The sequence below is a fragment of the Phytophthora infestans genome, genomic scaffold, assembly GCF_000142945.1.
Source record: "Phytophthora infestans T30-4 supercont1.9 genomic scaffold, whole genome shotgun sequence".
Lineage (NCBI taxonomy): Eukaryota > Oomycota > Peronosporomycetes > Peronosporales > Peronosporaceae > Phytophthora > Phytophthora infestans.
In genome coordinates this window covers 2,798,731-2,826,500 of record NW_003303750.1, presented here as the reverse complement: position 1 = coordinate 2,826,500, position 27,770 = coordinate 2,798,731, and the positions used below count along the sequence as shown (strand labels likewise).

Here is a 27,770-nt window from a genome sequence, read left to right as displayed (position 1 = left end):
TCTCGTATCTTCCAGGTGCGAAGAACGGTATCGCGGATGCATTGAGTCGCAGACCTGACTTGCAGCCAGATACGAAGTATTTCCATGACCTGAGTGTGTCCAGCTTCAACGACACTTCCTTCAGTCTTGCTCTTAGTCAAGTGTCTACAGATTCAGAGCTGCTGAAGAGGATCAAGGGTGCTTACGTCAAAGATCGAGATGTCCAGACAATCCGGGCAGCAATCCAGCGACGTACAAGCACCTCAAAGTCGTAGGAAAAACACCAGCACCACAAGCTATACCGATACTATTCGGAGGCAAACGGCTTGCTGTGGTACCAGTCTCCGGTGGATGACCATCCTCGAATCGCTGTTCCCAACAATGTGAAGTTGAGACGATCGATAATCAAGGAGAGTCATGACACCAACTACAGTGGCCATCCTGGTGCCGAGCGAACGTACTTAACGTTAGCATGACGCTGGTACTGGTCCAAGATGCTCACGTCGATCCAAACGTTCATTGCTGACTGCGAACCATGTCGACGAAACAAGCCAAGGCTGACAAAGCCTCCTGGCTTACTCGAGCCATTGAGTATTCCCGATGAGCGCTGGAGATCGATCTCCATGGACTTCATAACGGATTTGCCTAGAACGAAGCGTGACGTTGATTCGATTTGGGTCGTCGTCGACCGACTGACCAAGAGATGCCACTTTGTGCCGACAACGAAGAAGGTAACAGCCGAAGGCGTTGCCCGTCTCTTCATTAACAACATTTGGAAACTTCACGGTATGCCGACGAATATTGTATCCGACCGAGATAGAAAATTCGTGTCTGCGTTTTGGCAACACGTCTTCAAGTCTATCGGCACGTCACTCAGCATGACAGTAGCACACCGGGCCCAAGGCGACGGACAAACTGAGCGAATGAATCGATCGCTCGAAGAGTATCTTCGATGCTTCGTCAGTCCACGTCAAGACGACTGGGACATTCACTTAGCGAACGCTGAGTTTGCTATCAACTCAAAGGTGAACTCCAGTACTAAGCTCGCACCGTTCGAGGCGGATCTAGGGTATATTCCGCTGAATCTGCTACAGCTTGCAGCGGAGCAGCTCGATACGGTTGCGAAGAGTCGTCGAGGCGCTGAGTTTCACGAGCGACAAGCAGCTATTCTTCTTCGCTGCCGTGAAACACTTGCTCAAACGCAAGAGCGAATGCGTGATGTTTACGGCAAGAACCGAAAAGAACAAGTCTTTGAGGTTGGCGACTGTGTGTACTTGAGCACCAAACACTTGGACCCCCGGCACACTGGTCTGCCAGCATCCACTAAGTTCGGTCCGAAGTGGCTTGGACCTTACTCTGTTGTGCGGAAGATACATAACCATGCTTACGAACTTAACATTCAAGCTGGCAACAAGCTTCACCCAGTATTCAATACGGGCTCGCTGAAACCGCACAACGAGTCGACACGCTTGTCGCGACCCAACGAGGTTGTACTGGCTGATGGAAGTATCGGCCAGATCGTCAAACGCTTGGTGAAGAAGAGGACACACAAGCGACGGACCCAATTCCTTGTGGAGTGGGTGGGAGAAGAGAAGCAGACCTGGTAACCGGTTGAAAACTTGTCACAAGTCCCAGATCTAATCGTAGAGTTTGAGACTGCAAGGCGTAAGAAACGAAAGAGAAGATGAAGTAAAATCAACTTAAGGGGGGCTCAAAGACCTACATGTATTCCCGTACTACATCCCCTCCAAGTTGAAGCTACTGCTGCATCAAGCGTCTCTTCCGGTTACGCGCCGTCTTCGAAGTGCGTTTACCGTGGCGACACACGTACCCAAGTTGAAGCTGAACACGACTAATCCACTTTACACTCTCAATCCAAAGGTAGTTCGAGAGAGGAGACACTTCCATCGGTGGATTGTGGTCAGCCGAGTACCCATCAAGCACGACCAGGCGAGCATTGGGACCAGTCTTCACCACGACGAAACAGTGACCGATGTCATCCTGTCCCGCGCTCACCAAGTACGTACCCGGAACCAAGGCTTCAAAGAAGTGGTTCAGAGTCGCAACACTCCCGATGGATTCATGAAGAATATTGGGAAGCATGATGCCGTAGTCCAACGGAACACTTTGGCGCTGAAGCGTTTTCCAGAACTCCGTGACGTCTTCGCGAGATACGCCAAACGCAATCGCCTCGGGACGGGTTTTTTCATACTTATCCCACATCTCCATGGTAACCAGATTGGGCCGACCAAGATGGTACAGCGCGCAGCGGAGCGCATCCATGAAACACGTACCAGCTTCGGAAGCACTAGCATGAACGTCGTACCATTTCATGAATGTTATTTCAGAACCCGAAGCCTTCCACTTGTCGACATTTTGCATCATGTACCGCGTCGATTCCTTGTCCAGCAACTCCATCCAGACCCAGCTCATCTGCAGCGGACGACCCTTCCACTGAACAAGATAGCAGCGGTGCGGAGATTCCCCTTCGACGTCAAGCAAGCGTGTAATTCCAGCCGAGTTCGCATAATCCCAAGGAGCATCCGGATTATAGTGGTTGCGATGGCTCGTAGTTGGATGTCTCTCCGGAGCTTTCGGAAGCGGAAATGGATGCCAGTCCGACGTCTCATCGCCACGACGAAGCCGAGCGCGCTTCGTCCGTTGGGTGTCCTCCTCATCTTCGTCGTTAAACAATCTAACCTCTTGAAGAGGAACATCCTCAGCTGCAACGCTATCATCACCATCATCATCAGCCGCAACATCACCACCAACGTCATCTCCACACAACCCTTCGATCGTGATCTCGTAGATGAGTTGCTGGAGCACGGTGGGCGGCGACGACGCAGAGGCATCGTGAGGCGCAGCCAAAGAGGAGCCAACAGGAGACGAAGGCGAACGGGAAGGCATGAAACTTGAGCCAGGAGCTCAGCAGCCGCGTCGTTTGGGGATGGAGCAACAGGAGCCCGTACAGGCGACGATGGAGCAACAGAAGCCCGTACAGGCGACGAGGGAACAACGGGAGCCCGTACAGGTGACGGTGGAGTTACAGCACCAGCAGGAGCATCGACCATGGCAGCCGGAACAGCAGGGCCTGCAGCAGAAGCAGGCGGCGTCGGCGAGCGAGGCGAGGGAGCGGCGGAAGGCGAGCTAGTGGCAGCAGCAGACGCAGGAGGCACAGCCATCCCCCAGGACGGACCTATCCAAGCCCCAAGTAAACAGGCCCGCACAAGGCAGGCGTGGGTAAACGCGGAGTCGGACTAATCCGTCAGGGAACGGCACCTCTGGCCTTCAGCGCAATTTCGGGAATGACAAGACTGAGGGGACGCGCACGCCAGAGGGAGGGTGAGTGTATCAGATATGATAGGTGTAGAGTTTCAGCCAATCAGAGACATGCTCAGTTTAACATAGATTCAGTATGTAATACAAAAAGGCAGATGTAGGGCGGCCGTGGAACCTTCTAGAAGGTTCTAGAAGGTTCCATCCGCCTGAACTGCGGGGGCGGCACTTCTCGTTTCGCGCGCTCTCCCCGAAGCTAGCGTTTCCTGAAATATGCACTTTCAGTATCGGCTCATCCGAATCGATGGGTGGTAACAACTCGTTCCCTCCCTCAGGAAGATTCGTAACGATTAGTCGAGGTTTCGATCCAGGCTCGTCGTCTTCTGCTACCGCCTCAAACGCTTCAAGTGGTTCGCTGCATTCCGCTGAGTACAACTTTCCGCCAGTACCAAGTTGCTCGATCCGAGGCGCGTTGTCTTTGTCGTCCATCACCACTCGACCCGTAAGGTGCGGGTAATAGTCCAGCAATCGCTCCAAGGCACGTCGAAGTCTCTCGATCGGTATCAGGTTTCCTGTTAAAGTCTCCTTCCGAAGATACACAAACACAACCGAAACTGGCGTAAAGTTTTGTGCAATGTTATCCAGCGGACCAAGCAGCACTGGCGACTCCAGCGTTTCAATCAAGCTCTTGTCCGAACAAAGCAACAGATACTCCTTCACCAGATTTACTTTGTCCAAACCACTTGCCATCTTGATACCGAATTGTAAAATGATCGATCTCCCTTGCTCTCGATCTTACCAAATCCTACCAGGACCCCTGGTCCAGGTGAGTTCTGTGTGGTGAGTGACCACTAAGAATGTTCTTTGCGGCGATTCACCATTTCGCAACTTCTGTGGAGTCCACAAATCGGTGATTTGTGGACTGCAGTGGCGACAAAACAAAATGGTCTTCTAATTAGCTCTTGCCACATTCTGAAAAGAAGTGGATGAACCTGGTGTTTCACTAAAAAATACCAATTTTACTATTTCCGGAGCTAGCAATAAATTATTTAGCTCGGCTCACAATAACTTTTTACTGGAATTTTGCTCCGGCCACTGGAAGTACTATTTATCTGGACTGGAAAATCGAATTCTTTCGAAATTATCCATCAAAACTGTTGCCTTTTCGGCCCCAAGCACCCTCGGCACTGTGCGTCAAACCTTTCGGCCATGAGTGGCAACGCGAAGGTGGCGGTGCCCGAGGCGCTCGAGTCCCCCACACAGCTGGCGACGGATATGGCAACGCAGTGGCTGGCGTCTATGGACGAGATGCACGACGACGACGACGAGACAGAGACGCCGAGTGACATTTCACCCAGTGCAGACTCGAGCCCTGTGTGCAAGAAGCGTGAACTGAATGAGTCGCAGAAAGACAACGAAGACGAAACACCGGGAGCTCAGAACAAAAGGCCCAAGCGGAAGTACCGCAAGTCCACCATCAACGTGCGCAAGGTAAGCAAAAAAGGAAACATTGTGTGGGAATTGGGTTTTATCAACGACTAAATTGGGTTTTATCAGGAGGAGAAGGCACATTTGCTAGAGGAGCTGGCAGAGCTTCACACCAAGATGGAGCAGATCAAGGCACGTGCATTTGCCACGTGTGTGGGCGTGGAGGCACGAACGCCAAGCGAAATGCAGAGCGCCAATAGGGTGCTGAGACGGGCGATCCAGAAGCAACAACTGGAATGCACCAAAATCCACGCACTCATGTCCGAGTACTCTTTATTTGTAAGGTTTTTCAACATTTCTATTTTTATAGGTACATTTCTAACTAAATTTTGCCCTGACAGAGCATTCGAGTGGGCAGTCCAATTCATCATCCAATTCACTTAGAGAAGGACACGCATGCACGACGAGCAACTTTGTTGGCCTTAAAGAGCAAAGTATTGGCGGATGGAGCCATGTTTCTAAACGACCGACGACCCCGCGTAGACCCTTTGAAACCTATGCGAGAAGATCATGGCTACGAAGCCTCAAACGGAGATTTTTACGCGACTTACATTTCTACGATGCAATTCGAGAACACAGTGAAGCAAGTGTACGATATCTTACTGGGATATTTCAGTAGTATCGAGATTAGTGTGTCGGAGAAGCTGGGGAACATCACAATTCGAGAAGACGACGACAATATGGCTCCAGGAATCACACAGAATCGCCTGGTGTCGACTACCATTGGAGGTCTACGGATGGAGTCGAACACCGTGTATTTCTCACGGTACGAGCCGGGAGACGAGGACGCAGGACATCAAAATGGCTACGGTATCTTTGTGGCGGATTACGTAGACCACGACGAGTTAAACCCGTATCATCCGCATGAACGTATTCGTCGTGACTTCACCGCAGTGCTGGAGCTCACGTCGTATCCGATTAGACATGGGGTGCGTACGAGATCTAAGAACACGAGCGAAGGACGCGTTGTTGTGCTCACAAGATGGGTACACAGCAAGGTGTACCACCCTGAATACGAGATCCCGCAGTCTGGGTGGCATGAGATGCGTGACAATACTGAGCGATGGATACAAACACTGCACCATACCATGATGGAGCGGTTGTCCCCCGTAGTCTGCTGTAGAAGGTAAAAAGACAGATGGCTACAATAAACTCTCTGATGGCTACACGATTTTGGTCTCATCAGTCGCCCCAGATTGTAGCTCAACTGTACCATATATCAGGTACATTTGGCCCGTCACCATCACTTGCTTGTTTGCGAGCCATTTGACAAGATGTCGATGAATGACCACGTTGAGCGACGCAATGGTGACGCCACCGAGCGGCAAGGACGACCGACGCGTATTATGGGTGACCGTCATCCAGTAGTCGCAAGCTGCCGCTTGACGCCGAGCTTCCCGCAGGCGCAGACGCCGTTCCAGACGCTGAACGCAATGTCCAACCCGGCTCTGCTACGTGGCGCAGCGGTCTTTAATGCGCGTACCTCAGCTGTAAGTGGTGCGAGCATGACGAATCCCTGGGTGGCACATATATCAGAAACAGAAGCAGCGATAATAACGAGGGTGGAGCCATTTAATCGAGGCTACGAGGTGAGCTACACGACGAAAAAGAGAAGCATCGACGAGGTACCAAAGCTGCTGAGCACGAGTAGTGATGAGGGAGAGACTTGCAGCTCAGTAGCGACTGCGGAGAAACCCAAGCGAAAGCGAAAGTACCGCAAGGCGACACACACGTTAGACATAAAAACGCAGGATTAATTCTGCATGCTATCTGTTAATTTAATTGTGGGTTTTATTCTGGACGGTGCAGGAGGAGATAGAGAAGTTGGAGAAAGAGGTGGAAGCTCTCGAAGCTCAGATCGCAGACTTGCGTAGTCAAAAGAATGATCCATTGGACGAGAACGAGGAGTTTGTTAAGAGGAAGCTCGAGACCACAAGAGTTCTGCGCCATAACGTTCACCAGCGTCAACAAACGTTCACTCAGCTCTCCTCTATTATGTCGGAGTACACCTTAAGCGTACTACTGTCTCGGGGTATCAATTGCTGACAGTACTATTTTATTTGCAGACCATCCAATCCGGGAGTCCCCTGCAAGACTTTATACACCTAAAGACCGATGAGCAGTCCAGACGTGAGACGTATCAAAGTCAAGAAGATGGAGAAGGCACAGAGATTCATGGCAATGCGTCGTCCCAACCTCGATCCATGTAACACGCTGGGCGAGGAACGTCGCTACGAGGCAGAAAATGGCGATTTCTGCTCCACTCGCTTCACAGTTACGCAGTTCGAAGACGCAACGAGTGTCAAGCAAGTCTTCGATTTGTTGCTCTATTATTTCTGCAATATTGAGATCAGTATCTCGGAAAAGATCGGCCACATTACCATACGAGAAGTTGACGGAGGTGGCGATGAAGCAGAATAGATTGGTGTCGACCACACAAACACGTCAAGGTGGAGTCACATTACAGTCCTGTTCTCACAGTACTATGGCCACAGTACGGACAAGAGACACGGCTCAGCAGACGGTAGATACGGGATAATCGTCGCTGACTTCGTAGACGAAGATGAGAGACATCCATATGTTCCTAGTCAACGTGTACGTCGAGATGTGAATGCTGTGCTGGAGATACGCGAGTTTAAGCAGCAACGATCGAAGAACGTGACGGGTGATGCGTCACGTAAGTCGGTGGCTGTGCTGTGTCGATGGGTGCAGAATCGAATGCATTACCCAAAGTTCCTTGTATGCACGGACGGGTGGTACGAGCTTCGAGATAATATGGATCTGTGGGGGCGCGCACTTCATCGAACGATAGCAGAGAATCTTCGTGGCCGACCATAGCCTTGGTAAATGTAATTTAAATCTGCATTGTGTTGCTGTTGCCTTTGACAGTGCATTTATCCCAAGTGTACAACTCGTAGAGGCATAAGTTATGCCATAACGGGGGAAATGTTTCGCTAGTCGTTCTCGAATCGTACTTAGATGAGAATCGGCGCGCAATCATTTGATCCATGATTACATGACACGCACAAACAAATTCTGGTTCTTTAGTACCGAAGTATACAGCAGGTGTTGTAGCATTCCTACCGCACAAGACGAGCGTGTAATGGTGGAGAAAGCCACAGACACAGCTACTAGTGTAGCATCTCCACGAGCTCTGGGGAAGAGACACGCAGCGACTGCCCCCGTGGGGCACGACGAAGAGCTGAAGTTGAGCGGACAAAGCTCGAAGATAGGTGAACACGATGCAGTTAGCTATAACAAGTCATGCTCATTGAAAGAAACTACTGTAAACTCTCACGTCCGCGGAAGCACCGGAAGTCGACGCACGTTGCTCGAAAGGTAAGACAATCTTTGCATAGATGAAGAAAGGTGCAGGTTCTGATGAAGCTGTAATAATACGTTGAAGGAGGAGAAGGAGCGACTTCTAAAGGAACTGACCAAACTGAATACGCAGTTGGAGGGTTTGAAACAGCAACATGGCAGGGATGGGTCATGCGGACCAAGTGATGGCCAGAAGTCTTCAGGTCGGACAAGAATTGCGCCGTAATATACACAAAAATCAGCAGAAGTTCGGTCAAGCTGCGTCCATTATGGCCGAGTTTTCGATATGTGTACGCACGTCCATTGAACTCATCCCTAGTACGTAGGTCGCTAAATTGTCTTGATTTGTGCTATCCAGAACGCACAAGCTGGGTCACCAATGCATGACCCTATCTTCTTAAAAAGAGACCAGAAATCTCGACGGAAGGTACTGAGAGAGATGAAAACAAGCAAACTATCAAAGGCCGAGCACTTCTTACGACTACGTCGACCCAACTTCAACCTACGAAGCAACTGCGATGAAGGCCGCCGCTTCGAAATGGACAACGGTGATTTTTTCTCCGAGCGCTTATCGATAACTCAGTTCAAAGATGCTCGCAGTGTCAAGCAGATCTACGATCTACTGCTCTTCTACTACAGCAACATTGAGATCAGCATCTCCGAGAAAATCGGTCATCTTACCATCCGCTTGGACGACGACGCTGGCAGTAGAAGTATCATCCAGAATCGACTCATGTCTACGACGGTAGAAGACCTAAAAGTGGAGTCGAACACCATTACTTTTGCCCAATTTTACGAGCATCAAGACGGCGACTATGGGGTCATCGTGATGGACTACGCAGACGAGGATGAGAAGTATCCGTATCAGCCAAGTGAGTGCATTCGAAAGGACGTGGTCGCTGTGATGGAAGTCCGCGAGTGCCCACGATCCGCCAAAGACGAAGGCAAAAGGACAGTCGTACTCACTAGATGGGTTCAAAGCAAGTTGCACCGCCCAGAATTTCCGGTTACGCTCAAGCTCTGGAGCGAACTGCGCGAAAAGATGGAGCTCTTTGGTAAGACTATGCAACGGAGCTTGGCAAAAGATCTGAACATTGAAGCACTCGGTCTAAGAGTGCCAGGCAATACCTGACAGTAATTGGACTGGCCAAGTAATCAATACATGTAATATGATCCTGAGTTGGGGCGCTTAAAAATTGCAATGACATACCAGCCAAAAAAAAATGCTTTAAAATGCACCGTTTACGGAGTCCATTATATGAGACGGCGTCAAACGAACTGATCCTTACAAACCATTTGGAGTTATCGAGAAAAACGGCTTTAAAGATTGGCCAGTTAAATTCAAACTTAAGTGATATTTTGCAAACAGGGCCTTTTCCCACACAGACCCATTTTCTCGAGGTGTATCGAAGGCGATCTTGTACTCAACTGAGCAATGGACACGCGTCCGGCCCCCTCCTCCACTCCGACACCCACCAGCAGTCATGCAAGCCCCAGTGCGTCGTCCGAGCAGGGCGTCGCAGTTTTCGGTGAAAGACGGCTGCTTGGGTCGCTAAGACCGGATCCAGAAGGCAACAGTGAAATGGATTCCGACGACAGTGTGTGGGAGCCTGTCTCGGATGAGACGAGCGCAGCGTCAAGTGCTGAAGAGGCTCAAGAAGGACTTTCGGACGTGGAGTCACTGGATGAGTTCGCTGAGGACAGAGGCATCAATTTGTTTGGCGAGGACTTTCACGACACAGTGGTCGACTTAATCCAGCACGACAAGTGCGACGATCATTGCCTCCAGGGGAAGGCTGCTGAACTTGAAGATTTCCTGCGCTCGACATCAATCATGACTGCCCGGGAGATGAAGCAGAGCGTCCTGACTTCGTTGGCGATGCTCATGAAGACAGACACCGCAGTGCGGCGTCGGGGTACTGGGGAAAGGCAAGTTTTCACGTTCTACCTGCCACTGATAGGGCGTGTTTGCAGAGATGCATGGTGTGCTGTCTACGGCGTTTCTACGGCAACTATCACTCGCTACCGCCGTCAAATTCAACGTGGCGCCTTCTCCGTCAAGGTACACAAGGGTCTACTGAACATGAACGCTACAAAGATCGACATTCGCTGGTTGGTGAGCTGGTTTCGGTCGTTTGCTTCGACCCTAGGCGATGTTGTTCCCGTGAGAGTCCGCACACAGAAAACGATAGCCGGTGACGTACGCAAGCAGTACACGGACGAAAACTACACGCTGCTGCCTGCATACTTTACTTGGGATCAGCTCAGCTCTGAGATGAATGCCTATGTGCTTGAAAACGACCTGGACGTGCGTGAACCCCGCCCTTCGACGTTTCGAAAGCTCCTACAGCAGTATTGTCCGACGATTCGGATCAGGTCTTCTCGTAGCAACGTGTGTGACTTGTGTACTATCCTGCACACTCGCATGCGGTCGTGTATCACGACGGAGCTTACTGAGGAGCTAGGCGTCCATACTGAAGCCGCGAAGGAGATGAGGTACGGATACAAGAATCATTTTTGTTTAGATAGGATGCAAAGATCATTTTGTTTAACTGTGAACTTTTTGTATAGGCTGGAGTACAAGAAAGACCTGGCATCCGTGTCGGAGGATCTTGCAGTGATCGTCATGGATTTCAGTCAAAATCTGACCCTTCCTAGTGTTACCAGCACGCCGTCTCAGTGGTATTTCTTGTCTCTGGTGACCGTTCACGTCTTTGGAATTTACTACGCTAACAAGGGTATTCAGTACAACTACGTCTACGAAGAATCGGTTGCCGGCAAAGGAACGGACGAGGTCAACAGCATGCTGTACCACTTCATCAAGCGGATCGTGCAGGCGAACGGCCACCGAAAACTCACTATCGACGCTGACAATTGTGGGGGGCAAAACAAGAATAACTTCGTTATTAAGATGCTGCTGGCTTTAGCTCAAACTGGAGAGCTTGATGTCGTTTCGCTCAAGTTTTTCGTCAAAGGTCACACCAAGAACGCTGTTGACCGTGGCTTCGGCCTTATGAGAAAGAAGTTTGCTAAAGAGGACGTGTGGACGGCTGACCAGCTACTCGAGATTATCAACGACTCCTCGTCTAGCTCAGCTATTGTCCATATCCCGAAAGAGAACACGATGATGAAAGTGTTCCGAACGCCGGTCACAGAGGCCTATAAGGATCTTAAGGGGGTGCAGCGCTACCAGATCTTCTCAATGAGCGAGGAGAAGCCGGGGGTTGTCAGCTGCCGTGTTGGACCTGCAGACGAGCCTATGGACCAAGACCTTCGCCGGTCGTTTGACGGCATACAGACAGACGCCGCAAAAGTGCAAACTCTGCTAGCTGCGTACTTAGAGCCTCTACAACCACCGCCTCAGAATTTCGAGAAAAAGCAGCAAATGTACAACAAGGTAAGACCGTACGTCCCTTCCGAGTTTGCGTCGGATCCCCTGTACGCAGCTCCTACGGATGAGGAAGAGCGCCTCGCGAAGGAGGCTAAGCAGGCACGTCGAAACGCAAGTGCCAAAAAAAAAAGAGAGACGCTGCAGTTTCTGATGAGGCGAAGGTTGCCCCGGTTGAAAGTGAAGAAGGGAATGAAGGCCGTGCAAACGTGTTGAAAGCTACACCAGCGCAGCCCAAGACTGGAACCCGAAGCCGAAAGCGCGCAAAGAAAGATAATTAGGTCAATTCGTGAGTGAAATGTTAGCAATACATCAGAATGATCCTTCCATCCTATACCCAAATACCCCAAAAAATAAAAATGATGTACCCAAAAATTCAAAATATACCCTTCAAAATTGAGATCTCCAACTTCAAACACATATTTAAAAAGGAAGTAATGCAAACTAGATACTGGGACCAGGTGCAATCGATTCAGTAAGAAAAATTGTTTCCAGGGGTCTACGAACATTTTTTCCGAAAAATGTTTTTTTCAAGGAGACATGTTTTTCTGAGGATCGTCGCTCAGTGAGTTTTGTACTTTTTGTAGATCTGAATGCACCAATCAAAAGAGGAGATCATCCTCTTTCCAATGATGTGCCTAAATCGCGATTCGTACTTAGGTTTGTAAGCACCTTTTCGTTTGACGCCGTCTCATATTAGATCTCATTTTTTTCGTAAGTACTTTGTTGCTGTACATTCTCTGCATCACTTTTTCCGATTAATATGATATTAAAAAGGTACCAGTAAGCTGGTCAAAAAGAAAAGTCACACAGAACCAAATAACAAAGCACGAGATGTGAAGTCGGGCAGTCTTTCATTGCATTAAAAATCTACTATCGCTTTGCATGCACGCAATCTAACACTGTGTCCAGTACCAGTGAGTATACTGATCATTTGTGTCGAGATTCTCTTCATGAAATTCTCTATTCTTTTACAAGTGCACTGCCAACTATCAGACAGATGTCTTCGGAGTCGACAAGTACTGGTAAATATCGTTGGTAGCAAACATTTCAAGGGCCATAACTGGTAGGTAGTGAGCGAGGGGGCACTGTAAAACAAAACAGCGATGCTACTCATTTCACAGCCAATTTTCCCACCGAAGCAGCACCGCTCATCTCCCACCGCACCCAAAGATGGACCCTCGCAGCGCTCAGCAAAAGCACCAGCAGTCCATGCTGGCCATGCTCGGCGACCGAGAGGTCGAGCGCCTCGCCAAGTTTTGGGAATTATCTCGCCAACTGCCCCACGATGACGACACAAACGACCAAGACTCCCCCTGCCCCATCCTCGACTCTTGATCCAATGAAGGTGGGGCTGAGGCTGTTCGTCGTCTAACGAGCTACTCTTCTCAAGAGTTTAACCGTCTATGCAGCGTGCGACCACACGTGACCCAATACTAGAACGTGGGCCGTGATCGACGCTGTGCATTGACTGGTAAGGACGCGCTCTTCATGACGCTGTCCGTTCTAAAGCACTACGGTACTTGGGACATGAATGTAGACGTCTTTCGCATCAAGACGCCCACGTTCATCAATACAATTACGGATTTTCTGCATGTGATTACACCCCAGCTGTACGAGGACTGGATGCGTGCCAGGACCGACGAGCGCACGATGGGAAACTTGGTCACACCGGCCGCATTTTTCAGCATGCTCCATGCGCCCTTTACACGACCGACGTGACTTTTCAACAGTCAAATCGGCCTGCCGGAAATATGTCGGAGGTGATGCTACACTACAGTGGCAATCATAAGCTGTATGGGCTAAAAGTTGAGGTTTCAGCCAACCCGCGAGGGTTCGCTATCAATTGCAGCGACCAAGCTCGCGGAAACACGCCGGATATCACTACGTTCAGAACCAATATTGAGTTTCACGACTCGCTTCGATTGAAACCCGAATCTGGCCGAAAGCTGGTTGATAATGGGCCGCTAGTGGCTAATTTGGCGGATGAGGGGGGGTGACTGACAATCAAGGGCTGTTAAGGCCTCGCTGAACGGAAGCGTTGCATTCATCCAGAGAAAGAAAGGGGTCTCTCGCGCGTTGATCAAGAGTTCAACGACGACGTCTCTAGTGATCGTGTTCTGGTAGAGACCCGTTTTGGGCGATTGTGTACACTGTGGCGTGTCTGTTCCGACAAGTACCACTGGGGGGGGGTATGTGCAACGACATCTTTCAGGTCTGCGGCAGTCTCACGAACTTCCATAATGAAGGCAATCCGCTGCGTGATGACAGTGTAGAAGCGTATCAGTGAGAGCACCGTCTACTTGCTATTGGGAAGGAAAGAGCAAAGAAGCATCGACTCCCTCAAGAGAATTATCGCCGTCTCAAACAAATGCGCCATCGTATGACTCTCGATGGTCTGTCGCGCCACAACAATGCTGACGAGGACTCAGATGTAGTCCGCTAGCAGTAACCGCGTTAGTAGGCAGAACATAGCGACACAGTCTAAAGTCCTGCTAGTCAAGAAGTCATCCTGGAAATTAGCATTTCGTTGGCCTCACTCATTATTTTCTGTACTTGATTTTCTATCCTACAGTTTGAGATGAATCGATGAACTAATGTGCTATTAATTAACCGGTTTAGCAACTAAATGGTGTACAGGATTATCTTTCGTTATAACGGTGAAACAATTCACGATTGTCATTACAGGCTCGGTCCAGGATTGTCAACCCTCTCAATCGTGATAAATTTCGGAGAAGATTCTTCGAGGACAACGCAGATACGGGGCGATACGGGACGTGCGGTGAATAACCGGTGACGCTTGGCGCACCGCATTAATCCAGGATTGTTAAATGACGCTAGCATGATTCTATTTGATGCTTCTGGAATATAGTTGCGTCGCGGCGGTCACCATGTGGAACCGTTGTCCTTTAGATACACTTATATTTCTTTCGCAGCCCGTGTGTAAGGCGCCAGTTTGAGCGAATCGTAGCAGAAAATTATGCTGGTAGACACCTTCAAAATGATACAGCGCCAATGTGCGCTGTAAAGCTTGAGTGGAATCAACATGGCGTTCACGCCACACCATCTTCTTCCGTTTGAATAATAACTCGAGCAAGAAGATCACTTGAGACCAACTCGTTACTGAGAGGTTTTGCGCGTGCTGCTTTAATTGCCGCAGGCAGAAATCCAGCAAATCTGCACTATGGGTAATCGGCCACAAGACGTTCGCACAAAGCGCGGATTGATGCATGCATCGACCACGCAGGCGGGACCAGATGATACAAAATTGAAAGCACGTAGTCTGGGGATTCAGCAAGACCACCGACTTGCTTGTATGGGTACGAGCTAATCACTGCACTTGCAGCTTCGTTGGCGATATCATGATATTTCGCAAGAAGCGATGAGAGCCCTTCTTGTAAAATCCATTTGTGTGCATCGATGCCGAGCTGTACGGTGTCCTTCAGGTTTTTACCAACTGCACATCAGCTCGATGTGTTTTTCGAGAAAGAACCCACGTCCTTGACTCGAACACCTCAACAACACCAGAATTAACATGACTCGCTCTCTCGTCGAGCTCGATTAGCACTGAATTATCCCTGGTATTACTGATGTGGTGGTGGTGGGGGTGGGGGGGGCTTAATACAGTTGCTTATCAGCTTGGACGGGATAATGTAGAAGGGGTCCTGGATTAAAACAGGATTCCGCATTTTCCGGAATACAGGCTTCTTATTGTTGGATTGAGTATACTTTACGAGAGCCCCCGACAGTCGTTTCTGGGTCACTAGTATGCCAGGTTTATCGCAGGCCAGGCACGCCATTAACTTATCGAGAGCGTCCGCCTTAGCCAATAATCGACCAGCCTCAGATGCCTTGTACCACTTTCGATTGATTATTTCCGTCGCAACAGTCATCTTTCGCTGCTTCTGAGGTCAACCCACCTTGCGCGTCTTCGGATTGATGCGCACCTTTGGCTTGACAGCAGAGAGGTGAGTATTTTCAATATTTTCAGTGCTGTCGCTACTACCAATGTTGACCGATTCATCCGTCTTGAGATCTTGCTTCTTAGGGACATCAGCTTTTTATTTAGTTTGTTTAGCACCTGGTGTTGATTTGAAGCCTTGGCGAGCATTAATTCACTGAAATAATACGAGCTGTAGCATCTCCGCATATTCTTGGTCGTCAGATAGGTCCGCTAGCTCAGATGCATTGAGATGCGTCGCTCTCACAGCTTCTTTATATCTCTCTGCATGAGCTTAAGCTCTCTTTTTGCCAGCCGATAATCCGTCTACGTTGAATGTCGTATACTGCAGTTAATTCACCGGTCGCAGTTTAGCTATCGGACTGGTCGATTTATAACAAATTTGATAAATCATGAATTAATCCCGATATGATTCTGTATCCATTAATTGGTTGGACTCGCCTTTCGTCTACCGCATCGCCTCTATCCTAAGCGAAGTTCTGTCCTAAGCACACTTTGATTATGACCAATGACAGCGCTTTATTTAAAACAGATGACTGCACGTTAATGTGTCCTTCAGCGAGCTAATTTTAGGAGGGGTTGAAAAAGAGGCAAAATGAAGAGCGACACCGTACAAATAGGTAAAGCTGATAGACCGAAATGCTATTAGCAGATCTCACACGTGGACCACTGTGGCGTTAATGGAGGCAGGTCATTGACAAACGGAATAATTAACTGGATCACCTTGGGGTAATATTTAATTTTTAGCGCTAATCATGAGATTTGTTAGTAATCTTACTCGTAAACGTCGAGCATGGGCGTTCGCTTAGGACAGGGGCGATGCGGTATACAGCTTCAAGGAATCGCAGAGCTAACGATACGGTTATGGCTTCTGTACGCAATTATGCGACGACACGGAAGCCGCATAGATATGGTGAAGTCATTCACACGCATCTCCAATCCTTCACATTAAACTGGTGATATTGCGTCATTCTACGGACAACGACGATTCTCGGTATCACAAGTACTTTGTTCAGACTTGTAGGGGTTTGTCTTCGATAGCACTGCTGCATATTGAGGCTCGATCTACTCAGCTACATAGTGAGTCGTAAATCTCAAGATGTTGGACATCTCTTCGTCATTGTTAGTGTTCACAAACTGCCCAACACGAGACAAACGGTACTTGTAGTCATTTTTTGTGCCTGGCGATCACTTGCGACTGAGGCTTGCACACTGTGACATGCTCATGTTGCTGTTGATGACGTTCTACAGTTTCCCAAAATAACTCTCCAAGTGGTTATCGATGCGATTCTTGAAGTGGGGCAGTTTGGCTCGATGATGCATAGCCCACATCTCCTGGCACGAATCCCAGTTACGAGTGAAGTAATTATCAATTTCTGTTAATCCAATCCTGATTCACAATCGTTTGAGAGAATCACGTGTGAAACCATACTCTTCTTGAATAGTTGAGTAGACCATTTTGCTAACCGCTGCATCTAACTGAGATGCATCATCAGCTGCTAGTTTCACAAATTCTGGCTGGGAACGCTTCTCTTTAAGGTATTTGATAACGTAAAAATGGCAAACTAAGACACGTTTCCTCAGCAAAGTGAGATTGCAACACTCGCACTTCGTTCAAATCCTTGTTTACGGTGATCACTCGCTGCATTTTGATACCATCCGGGTGAGCTCACTTGAATGCTCGATAGCACGGTTCATATGCCAGTGGCCGCTTGCTTCCAAAAGAGAATGCTGCGCAACAACGCCTTCGTCAGACTCATTCACTCTCATAAAGTTCATAAGTTGATAGTTATATCTGCTCAGAAATAAATTCTGGATTAATTTTGCAATACGCTTATGTAAGTCCTGGACTATTACCTGTTCATTTTGTGAGTGCAGTCCACCAACAAAACTTCCCCAAACCGACTGAATATATTCTTCATCTACGAAGATGATAGCGACAACACGTCAGTCTCCCCGCTCTCAGCTTCAGAAAATGCTCGTGCAATTCATGGGATCTGCAGACGCTAGAGCGGCTACTTCTGCGGCAGTAGCATCATTATCTTTGGGGGATGACACCGTCTTCCCGAAGTCTTGCACCATGTTGTCGACGTCAGCTCTTATCACGTTCTGATCATATTCCAGCAAATAGTCGTACATCCTGGACCACATGACTACGTGCGAGGCAGAAAACGAGATCCAAGGGCAGACACGGAAGTAAATATGGCATTTCGGCAAAAATATCTGGCAAACAAAACGTCAAATCTTACAGCACGCATATATCCTAAAGTAACTGAAGTCTATTTAGACGAGAGTTATTGTGATTTGAATCACGTCGCAGGCGCAACATAGATACTCAAGAACTCAGCTCGGTACGTGGCATGTGGAGCAGGATAACGATATTGAATCGTTGGCGCTGGAGCTGTCATGGTGAAGAATGGCGGGCTGCCACAGAATGGGTGCGTGTTCAATTCAGACATGGCCCTTGCACTTGAAGGCGGACGGAAACTCGGACTACCACGGTAACTTCACGGGTGAGCTTTTCGATAGGTGGCTCGAAGAACGCTGCTGTCTATTACAGCATTGGTACGGACCGCGCCGTATCCACATGGATGTCGCGGCGTACCACAAGGTCATAACAGACCCTGCTCCTTCGAGTTTCATGTCCAAAACCGCCATGGTAGCGGGGCTGCATGGTCAAGGCGTGACAGTTTCTAAAGATGACTACACCAAGAAGCAGCTGAAGCGTCTCATTGCCCAGGTAAGTAGGACATGAATACTCTTCAGATTTTTGAACTGATTGCTCTGTGCTATTAATAGGCAAAACCTCCCACTACGTATAAAGCCGTACTATAGCTCGACGATACACACATGAGGTCCTGTACACGCCCCCATATCATCCCGAGTTGCAGCCAATCGCGATGATGGGGGGGGGGCTCAAGAATAGGAAACCCATGGAACCAGCGTCCTCGGTGGCCGACCTGGGGAACAAGATCGCTGCTGGTTTGGAGGCCATTACGTCTAAAAAATGGCGGGGGGCTTACAAGAAGGTGATAACGCAAGAGAAAACGTCCATGAATCTGGTGCCACCTCCTCAAACAACCCCTGTACCGTCGGTTCAGGAGCTGCAAGACTTGAGCACCGCTGACGTGACAGACACGCAGAATACGGTAAGCATCGAAAAGCTGGAGGAGTACCGCATTTCTCTTACATATTTATAGAGGTGTTTACATTGGCCAGAATATTAAATATGCGAGATCTTGTAAATTACAACAGAAAGCCTTTACAAGCAGCTGTTTGTACATAGTCTTGACAAGATTGTTTCAGTACCAATCGATTTCGGGACACGTGTGTTTTGCTTAAGTATATCTCCATCAGGCCACCACATCACACGCACATCCAGGTTTTCCAGATACCATTTAGCTACTCTGGCCGTATGGATCCACGCATTATCGTGCTGAAATTCAAAATCCAAGCCGTGGTAAAGGTGCGCAGACGGGAATAGGTAGTCACCCAACGTGTCAATGTACTTTCGAAGGCAGAGCCTACAGTGCACGAGTCGAAAAATCGTTTTTCACCATTTTTTCTTCCAATCTCAAGCTCTATCCAAATGAATTTAAGCCAATAAATAGCTCGTTAAAACGATTCGTTTGCGGTGCTTCTTGCCTCTATCCGACAACTGACACTCGAGATTCTCTCAAAAAGTTGCCTTTGGCTGCGTAGGTGCAGCGCGGAAAACATAGACGAAGTGGGTTAGGAAGACATTTATATCTCTTTGAAGGGGTCTGGGGGAGTGCAGCTCAATGCACACCAGAGAGAGGGCATTGACAAACCTCTACATGTTTTTATTTGCCAAAACGTTTATTTATTTAGATGGGGCGAGGCAAGCCACTGACAGACTTCGAGAAAGGTCAAATTTTGGCGCTGAAGGAGGAAACAAAAAGGAAAATGCTTTTGCGAAGCGCATCGGTCGCTCGTGGAAGGTTGTACACGGCCTTTTTAAGCAACCCAGAGACGTACGGCACGAAAAAAAGTCCTGGGAGGCCGAAGAAGCTGACGCCTACGGCCGAGCGTCGACTGCTTCGTGAGGCATCTAAGACTGGAGTAAGCGCTAGAGCTCTAAAAGATTCGTTGCAGCTACCTATATCTGTTCGTAGGGTTCAGAAAGTGCTGCACGACTCAGAGAATATGGTGCATGAGAAGCGGATTGCATGTCCAGTGCTCAAACCCGGGTGAAAGTAAGGAGGGCCATTCCGCGGAGGGCCATGGGACAGACTAGACTGTGCGCAGAGACGACACAAAAAAAATCTTTTGTAGCAGCAGTTTTTCATATAATAAAATCGAGTTATTACAAGCCGTGTCCGTCTCTAAGCGGCGTGTCCGTTGCAATATTTCAGTACCGTATCGTCTTAGTAATAGGCGACGTTTGGTCCTAAGCGACAGCCCTCTTTAGCCAATAGGATGATCTAAAAAAACAGAAGGTGAAAATTAACGGTCAGCTAATTTTAAGTATTTAGGAAACCAATTCGTTCCTGCACACTTGAACCAGGATGGCACGGCCAACCATCAAGGGCACGAAAAAGAAGCGCAAACAATACAAGCGAGTTCGTGTTGAGTATGGCCACAAGCAAGAGATTATCACCTACTTAGAAGCAGGCCATACGCCTAGTGAAGCTTTGGACTACTTCTACGGTACTTTGATCGGCAAGGAGCGACGATCAAAGCAGCAACTTATAAGTAAATGGCGCGGTAATGATGCGACGATTAAATCGGCTTGCGAAAGCGGGCATTCACGCCACCTCAATCTTCGTAAGCGTGGTACAGCAACAGTGCTATCTAAAGAGGCTGAAGAAGAAATTGTTCTGTGGATCAACTCTCTTAGAAAGGACGGCGCGCCGGTGTCGCGCACGATGATGAAACTTAAGGGTTTGGAGGTGGCAGAGGACTGTGGGCTTACGGAAGATCAGTTTTCGGCGTCCCCATCGTGGATAAAGCTGTTCATGCGCCGCCAGAAGCTTTCTCTACGATCCAAGACGCGCCAAGGGCAAACAACCCCTGAAGACGCAGCACAAGTCTCCAAAGAATTTAAGTCAAAGGTACTGCAAACAATTGTTGAACAAAAATGTGTCCAGGTATTTAATGAAGACCAAACGGGTAAGTTAAAACTTGTATTTTTCTTATTTTTTGTCTTATAATATAATAACGTTTTCGCTTAATGTAGCCGTTATTTTCGAGTACGTTCCTAAGCGAACAATTACAGATAAAGGTACGAAGACGGTTTGGATTCGTTGCGGAAATAAGGACAAACAAAGGGCGACAGCTATGTTACTTGGCGATTCAAGTGGAAACAAATTTGACACTTTTGTTTTGTTTAAAGCCGCACCGTCCAAAACAAAAAGCAAGCAGAAAGAAAATGACACCTTGCGAAACGGGTTTGGTACAGCAGTTTGGCGCGAAATCAAAAAACTTCAGGATAAGTATCCGTGTAGAATTTACGGCAACAACACGGCATGGTGGAAGGAGAAACTTTCGATCAATTTTCTGGAGTATCATTTCGCTTACCGTGAAAATCGTCACGAAAATGTGCTTTTACTATGGGACGACTTTAGCGCACATTGGACCCAGACCGTTCGTGATTTTGCAGCCTCTCTAAATGTTGCTCTGCTCAAGGTGCCCTCTAAGTATACATATGGGTGTCAGCCTGCTGACATCTCGTGGAATAAACCTTTTAAAGGTGAGCTTCGCGCACTGTGGATTGATTCTATGAGACAGCAACTTCGTACATACAACAGCGGTGAACAAGAGCGACTTCAGCGCAAAAAACAAATCGAAGATGAAATTTTGCTTGCTCAAACAAAACTTGATCAAGAAAATGCGAGTCGGAAAGTGGCTACCCTTAGAAAAAAACTCGATGTGGAAAAGTTCTCGCTGGTCGCTCCATCAAGACCTGTGATGACGGAATGGATCACTTCTTGCTGGTCGAAGCTGTCATCTAAGACAATAATAAGTGGTTTTGCGAGGGCAGGCTTCCTTACTGATGTTCGGGAGGTCGACATAGAAGAAGACATCGTCGAGCAACTTGACACTATTGCTATCGAATTAGAGCGCTACATAATTGCAGAGGAAGAAATCACTTCTGACGATGATATAGGAAGCGAATACAGCGGGGCTGAGGACGATATTGATATTGAGGACAAATGATAAATACATTTGCATTTAATATGTTTATCGTGTGCTTACCCATGATCTAAATCGTCACTTTGTTTATCTTAAATCTTGGGATTTGAATTACTAGCTCGTTACAATCTATGTCTGCCCATTGTCGCCAACGACTAAGACGATACGGTATACAAAATCTAATACTAATTTGGCCGTGTCCGTCCCAATATTTAAAACTTCTTGTCCTTACCGGTGGGTAAGAACGTAAGGAAAAGATATCTACATGGAGGACGATCCTTCTAAACTATCATGTCCTCATCACTTTCCAAAACACATTCCAGCACTCAATAAAACACTCTTACGCAATCCAATACAAGCTCTCCAGCAGTTCAGAGGCATCTAAGATGACAGACAACGTGAATTCTCTAGCTGTGACTTTAAGTTTATCTGCTACGATCCCTGCCGAGACCACTTTTTCCGCGTCTTCCAGTGACTCCGTTCAGGCTCAATACAACCTCAGTGAAGGTCGTTCGCGCAGTACAGGATGCGATGACGAGGGATTGTTGTGCTTGGATGCAGTCGACGAATTGGGTCGATCTTAATCATCCAGCAACACCGCCTATGGTAGCCACCAACCACGACCCTGCAGTCACAGTACTTCCTCCACTTTCAAATTCGATCGGTACAAATATACAAGACAGCTCGACCTATCACGAGCACAATATCCCACCCAGATATTGGGGATACGCGAGCTTTAGTTAAATTAACAAGAAGATATTTCCGAAAAAGCGCCCAAACTTTTTTATTCACTTCTCTCTACGAATCAGCCTTACGCTTCTTGAGATGACCACGACTCACATGTGTCCTGTAGGAGCTGTCATTAATAAACATTTTCCCGCACACATTACATGTCCATTGCAGAGCCGTTTTAGGCAGAGCACGACGTGTCAACTCGTTTTTTGAGGCGTCTGGGTTTTTAGAGCAATACCGACGATGTTGTCGAATGAGATTCGATTCTGGTTGCTTAACCCCACAGTACTGGCACAGGAAATGAGGAGGAAGAACATTTGTCACGATATCCGGCTCCCATTTGAGCCACTTGTAGGTAAGGTAGCAATGAATGCGATAATTCGCGGTGCTGTACGGCATTCCGTTGTGAATTAAATCGCCACGGAATATAACACAAAAGCCGACAGGAATCGTAAGAACACGGGAAGCCCCGTCGTCTCTTGTCTCGGTACATCCGTCGTAAACGCGAAGCTTTGTACCTTCGTCAATAGCAAAAAGCATGCTTGCTGGAAACTTCTTCTTTTTTTTTGCTTCATCAATTACTCGAGCTGGATAATCCTGATGACTATCTTGTTCATTCCCCCCTGGGGCTGAATGCATAAACGAAAAAATCGTTGGCATCCACCCCTGATCCAGACAAGATGTGACCGAAGTTAAAGCAATCTTGAGGTCGCTAACTGCACCGGAAGCTCTCTTCACACGCGATTGCTTGCGGTATGCATCGTGGCATTCCCCGCCCACCATCTCAAACACGGGTGTGTACTCTCGAGCCATTGCCTCGGTTTTCAGAGCTGTAAGAGTCTCGTCTGAAAGGCCCAGATAGACGACTATGTAGCCGCAGGCGGGAAGCGCAAGTTTGGGCTTGGGCGCCATCTTGAAAGTGAGACACAGACCCAAATATCTCGCGTCTCTGGGACGGACACGCCTCTGTGGGACGGACACGGCCAAATTAGTATTAGATTTTGTATACTGAAATATTGCAACGGACACGCCGCTTAGAGACGGACACGGCTTGTAATAACTCGATTTTATTATATGAAAAACTGCTGCTACAAAAGTTTTTTTTTGTGTCGTCTCTGCGCACAGTCTAGTCTGTCCCATGGCCCTCCGCGGAATGGCCCTCCTTACTTCTACCCCTCAAACCCGAGCACATTACGAACAGACTGAAGTGGGCCGAACAGCATGTGGAGCATTGCCGCAACTGGAACTCTGTGGTGTTCTCAGATGAGAAAGTTTAATTTAGACGGACCCGATGGATACCAGTACTATTGGAGAGATCTAAGAAAAGAGAAGCAAATTTATTCGAGCCGTCAGTCCGGTGGGGGCAGCGTGTTCGTTTGTGGCGCCTTTAGTGTCAAAGCTGGAGGGTTAGCAGAACGCAGAGCGTCGTTTTGATTTTTTTTTACATTTTTCGCCAAAAGCAAAAAAAATGGTCCTCTTGAGCTTTGCCCGTCGACCTGCATTCTGCATGACCTACTCACCTCGCACCGACGCTGGCGAGTCATCGACGTCCGTCCCCCCTTTGGGCTCTACATATACAAAGTCTCTTCCCTCGTCACTACCAGCAACCGATAGCCCCTCGATCGGCCTGCCAGGCATACGTGCCAATACGCGTACCGGCGTTGCTGCGACATTGTCGATGAGTCCCCGTTCAGAGCGCACATGGCCTCAGCCGAGTCACGATAAGCGATCAAGAAACAGAACGCAAAGAATGGCGACTAGGGACGCAACTTGGGAGACAATGGAGTCGACCAGGGTGCGACGTAGCAAGAGAACGCAAGCGCAAGATGAGCGAGAAAGTAGCTACAGTGACCACCATGACGACGATACTGCGAGTACCCAATCGACGGTAGAAGAGGAGGTGGCGCCCGTTGCCAAGCGCAAGAGAAAACGTGGATACCGCAAGGCCACGCACGCCATCCGAAAGGTACGAACCGCGAAGCCTTGTCTTCATAGATGAGTGTCATCGTTTAATTAACCCATTCATTTGACTTTTATAATAGGAGGAAATTGAACACCTTCGAGCTGAGTTTATATCGGAGCTCCAGGCTCGGATGGCTGAGCTGCAGCGAAAGGCATTTGCCCCGAGTCGTGATGATCGGAATGCTGAGGATAATCAGCTGTACACGAACGTACTGCACAACGCAGTGAAGAAACACCAGGAGACTTTTGTAGAGATCCAGTCGGCCATGACCGGCTACGCAGCTTGTGTACGTGTTGCAATCTTACCCAGATACTTTTTATCTTTTTTCTTATGTTCACGTTTGTACGTACATGTACATATTTTACAGAATATCCAAGCTGGAAGTATTATTCAGCGAACGATCATCTTAGACAAAGACGAGCAGTCCAGACGACACACGTTACGTGCTATGAAAGCTCTAAAGCTACAAGATGCACGTGACTTCCTCAATAGAAGACTCTCCCATTTAAACCCGCTCAAGTCGATGTCAGAAGACTATCGATTTGAGAACGAGAGTGGCGATTACTGGGCTGTCCGCTTCGCCACGTCCCAATTCGAACCTGCGAAAAGCGCTAAGCAAGTGTTCGATCTGGTGGTGTATAGCTTGTGCAACATCGAGATCAGTGTCTCCGAGAAAATCGGCCACCTCACAGTTCGCGAGGACGACGACAACGGAGAGGAAGGGATCACTCAAAACCGTCTGTCATCCATGACTGGCAAAGGGCTGCACATGGAGTCCAACACTGTCGTCTTCTCCGAGTATGTCAGTGCAGGCCCAGAGGATCAAGATGGCCGTGGACTTATCGTCGCTGACTTTGTGGACGAAGACGAGCGTCACCCGTACAGACCATCAGAACGTATTCGTAAGGACGTGAATACTGTCATGGAAGTGCGAGCGTACACTCAGCCACGATCCCAGCAGGATGGAGGGACAGACAAGGAGCAAGAGAAAGTTGTGGTACTTACGCGATGGTCGCACTCTCGTCTCCGTCATCCGAGCTTCCGTGTCCGGAAGGATGGATGGCACGAGCTGCGTGAGAATATGGACCGCTGGAGTCAGAATATGCACGAGACGATCAGAGAGAGCTTGGATCCAAACAATGGCTGCTCACCGACATGGAGACTCTAAAACTTAGCGAAATATATCCCCGACTTGAAAATTTAGCCTCATTTCAGTGGTCGCTTTGCATGGGTTAAATTAATTATCCCAAACGGCTTTTAAAATCCAACTTCTGTTCACCCGTCTCATTTCGCTTTCGCTGTATTCGCCAAATAGTGTCGATGGCGTTGAACGCTTCTCGAGAGGAGATTCGAGACGATCGCTACTATCGCTCGCTGCTGCTTGGGCCCCGCATGTCCTCAGCTACGCCCTCGACGTCCTCTTCAGCCAGTAGTCCGTCACACAGCGTCGAAGATGGGTCCGCGCACACGCTTTTAGCGCTAAAAACGTCCGGATCAAACCCATTTGCCACCCAATTAGACGAGAAAACCCCATCATGGAATTCGACGGAGCCCCTGGAGCTAAAGAAGCGCAAACGCAAATACCGCAAAGCCACCCACACCATTCGGAAGGAGGAAAAAGAGCGGCTTCAAATTGAGCTGGCGACTCTGCAAGCCCGCATGGAAGAGCTCAAACAACAAGCAATGGACTCTTTCGGCAAACCGGGACAGATCGACAAGGACAGAGTCATTACCAGCAAAGTTCTACGCGACGCTGTCCAGCGACAGCAACTTGAATTCGCCACTATCCAAGGAATCATGTCGGAATACGCACTTTCAGTAAGTTTGTTTATTTTTAAAGATTTTATTTTGTTTTTATTAAAATTAACAAATTTCTTAGACGATTCAAGCAGGTAGTCCCTTGCAGAGATTTATTCATTTAAGTCGAGACGAAGGCTCTAGGAGAGATACACTGCTGGCATTGAAGCCGTTGAAGCTGAAGGATGCGGATTATTTCTTAACCCAACGACGACCCAATGTGGATCCGTGCAAACCCATGTGTGAAGACCGTCGCTACGAATTGCCGAACGGAGATTTCTGCTCCACACGCTTCACCACAATCCAATTTCACGGTGTGGAAAGTGTGAAACAAGTCTTTGATACGCTGGTGGAGTACTTTTGTAACATCGAAATTAGTATCTCAGAGAAACTGGGTCATATTACGATCCGCGAAGACGACGACAGTGGCGACAAAGGGGTGACGCAGAATCGATTGGTGTCGACGACCATTAACGGGCTACTAATGGAGTCGAATACAGTGCTTTTCTCGCAGTTTTTCGAGCCCGACAAGGAGCCAGGCCACGAGAGAGGACGAGGATTGATCGTGGCGGACTTTGTGGACGAGGATGAACGACATCCCTATCGCCCGTATGAACGTATTAGACGTAACATCAACGCTATACTGGAGCTGACGTCGTACACTCGTAAGGTTACGCCTATTGGAGTACACGCTATTGAGGGTACTTTTGGTGAAGAAATTGATGCAAGAGAAGAGAGCGTCGTCGTGCTAACCCGATGGGTCTTTTCCCAATTGAATCGACCTTCGTTTGCGATATCGACGGACAATTGGGACGAATTGCGAGATAACATGGATCGATGGGGCGAAACTATGCACCGCTCGATGATTGAAAGTCTCAAGCCGAGAGGTTGAGATCAAGAGTTTGCGTTGACTTACACACCCCTCCCGTCGACGACTACTATAGGGAAGCCACGATGTGCTACCGTTTACCTAAGTATTGCGCTGGCGATAAAGCAGCACGAATACCATGTTGATGAAAAAAATATACAATCTCGCTCCGACTTTTATTAAGCAAGGCCGCATAATTTTTGGCTGAGCCCACAGAGTATCAGCAACATGCAGCTACTAACAAGACGCTACCAGTAAATCACACGAGACATGACAAATGGGTCGCACTTTACAGCACTCAAAGAAACAATGAAGGGCTTGCAGGCCATACAAACTCAAGAACACAGCGCCGATGCTGGTACACAAAGGCAGCGACAGAGAGGAGATGCAGCGATTAGGATGAATAATTTTAGATTGAGCTGCAGTAGAAGATTCAGGTGGGACAGCTTTTTTGCGGATCAGTGTGAGCTAACACGTTGAACAGTGTACAACGTGTTTGCTCACGCTCTCGCTAACGCACATCCTCTCAGCTCCCATTGGGACATGCTGTAGAAGAGTTATAGGAAGTTGCGTAACGAGAGCGCGTCCAAACACTGGGGCCAGTTATTAAAAAGAATTCAGCGATTCGATCCGGTACTTCCACTTTACCATCATTCTGGTTCAGGCAGTCATTTGCCAACATGCCGCCGGCTAAGAAACGTAAGGCCACGAACACGGTGCGACGTGAGGAAGCCGAGGCGCTCAGGAAGCAGATCGTCGTCCTACAACACCAAGTGCAGGAGCTGCAAGCTCAAGCCGAGCAAGCCTCCATGACTCCACGCGACCACTTGCAGCTGCTCAC

General features: G+C 48.5%; 7 protein-coding genes across 7 annotated transcripts; 6 read left to right on the top strand and 1 right to left on the bottom strand.

Annotated features, from left to right (window-relative positions):
* Nucleotides 1-1,915: 1,915 nt before the first annotated feature.
* PITG_06041 (uncharacterized protein) lies at nucleotides 1,916-4,005 on the bottom strand (the record flags this gene model as incomplete). The annotated part of the gene is made up of 4 exons (XM_002998204.1): nucleotides 1,916-1,947; nucleotides 2,007-2,796; nucleotides 2,949-3,175; nucleotides 3,705-4,005. 4 exons carry the CDS (start codon nucleotides 4,003-4,005, stop codon nucleotides 1,916-1,918), a joined length of 1,350 nt encoding a protein of 449 aa, XP_002998250.1.
* Nucleotides 4,006-4,420: 415 nt separating this feature from the next.
* On the top strand, nucleotides 4,421-6,500 carry PITG_06040 (uncharacterized protein; the record flags this gene model as incomplete). The annotated part of the gene is made up of 4 exons (XM_002998203.1): nucleotides 4,421-4,746; nucleotides 4,813-5,022; nucleotides 5,085-5,672; nucleotides 5,967-6,500. The coding sequence occupies 4 exons, from the start codon at nucleotides 4,465-4,467 to the stop codon at nucleotides 6,498-6,500; spliced, it is 1,614 nt and encodes a 537-aa protein (XP_002998249.1).
* A 238-nt stretch (nucleotides 6,501-6,738) lies between these two features.
* Nucleotides 6,739-7,581, top strand: PITG_06039 (uncharacterized protein; the record flags this gene model as incomplete). The annotated part of the gene is made up of 4 exons (XM_002998202.1): nucleotides 6,739-6,759; nucleotides 6,810-6,825; nucleotides 6,890-7,144; nucleotides 7,211-7,581. The coding sequence occupies 4 exons, from the start codon at nucleotides 6,739-6,741 to the stop codon at nucleotides 7,579-7,581; spliced, it is 663 nt and encodes a 220-aa protein (XP_002998248.1).
* Nucleotides 7,582-8,219: 638 nt separating this feature from the next.
* Nucleotides 8,220-9,196, top strand: PITG_06038 (uncharacterized protein; the record flags this gene model as incomplete). The annotated part of the gene is made up of 2 exons (XM_002998201.1): nucleotides 8,220-8,354; nucleotides 8,423-9,196. 2 exons carry the CDS (start codon nucleotides 8,220-8,222, stop codon nucleotides 9,194-9,196), a joined length of 909 nt encoding a protein of 302 aa, XP_002998247.1.
* A 1,995-nt stretch (nucleotides 9,197-11,191) lies between these two features.
* PITG_06037 (uncharacterized protein) lies at nucleotides 11,192-11,733 on the top strand (the record flags this gene model as incomplete). The annotated part of the gene is made up of 3 exons (XM_002998200.1): nucleotides 11,192-11,212; nucleotides 11,276-11,570; nucleotides 11,681-11,733. The coding sequence occupies 3 exons, from the start codon at nucleotides 11,192-11,194 to the stop codon at nucleotides 11,731-11,733; spliced, it is 369 nt and encodes a 122-aa protein (XP_002998246.1).
* Nucleotides 11,734-24,394: 12,661 nt separating this feature from the next.
* PITG_06035 (uncharacterized protein) lies at nucleotides 24,395-25,432 on the top strand (the record flags this gene model as incomplete). Its single annotated transcript, XM_002998199.1, has 3 exons — nucleotides 24,395-24,556; nucleotides 24,632-25,192; nucleotides 25,253-25,432. 3 exons carry the CDS (start codon nucleotides 24,395-24,397, stop codon nucleotides 25,430-25,432), a joined length of 903 nt encoding a protein of 300 aa, XP_002998245.1.
* Nucleotides 25,433-25,584: 152 nt separating this feature from the next.
* On the top strand, nucleotides 25,585-26,953 carry PITG_06034 (uncharacterized protein; the record flags this gene model as incomplete). Its single annotated transcript, XM_002998198.1, has 6 exons — nucleotides 25,585-25,658; nucleotides 25,718-25,751; nucleotides 25,834-26,082; nucleotides 26,144-26,415; nucleotides 26,488-26,731; nucleotides 26,798-26,953. 6 exons carry the CDS (start codon nucleotides 25,585-25,587, stop codon nucleotides 26,951-26,953), a joined length of 1,029 nt encoding a protein of 342 aa, XP_002998244.1.
* Between the last annotated feature and the right edge of the window lie 817 nt (nucleotides 26,954-27,770).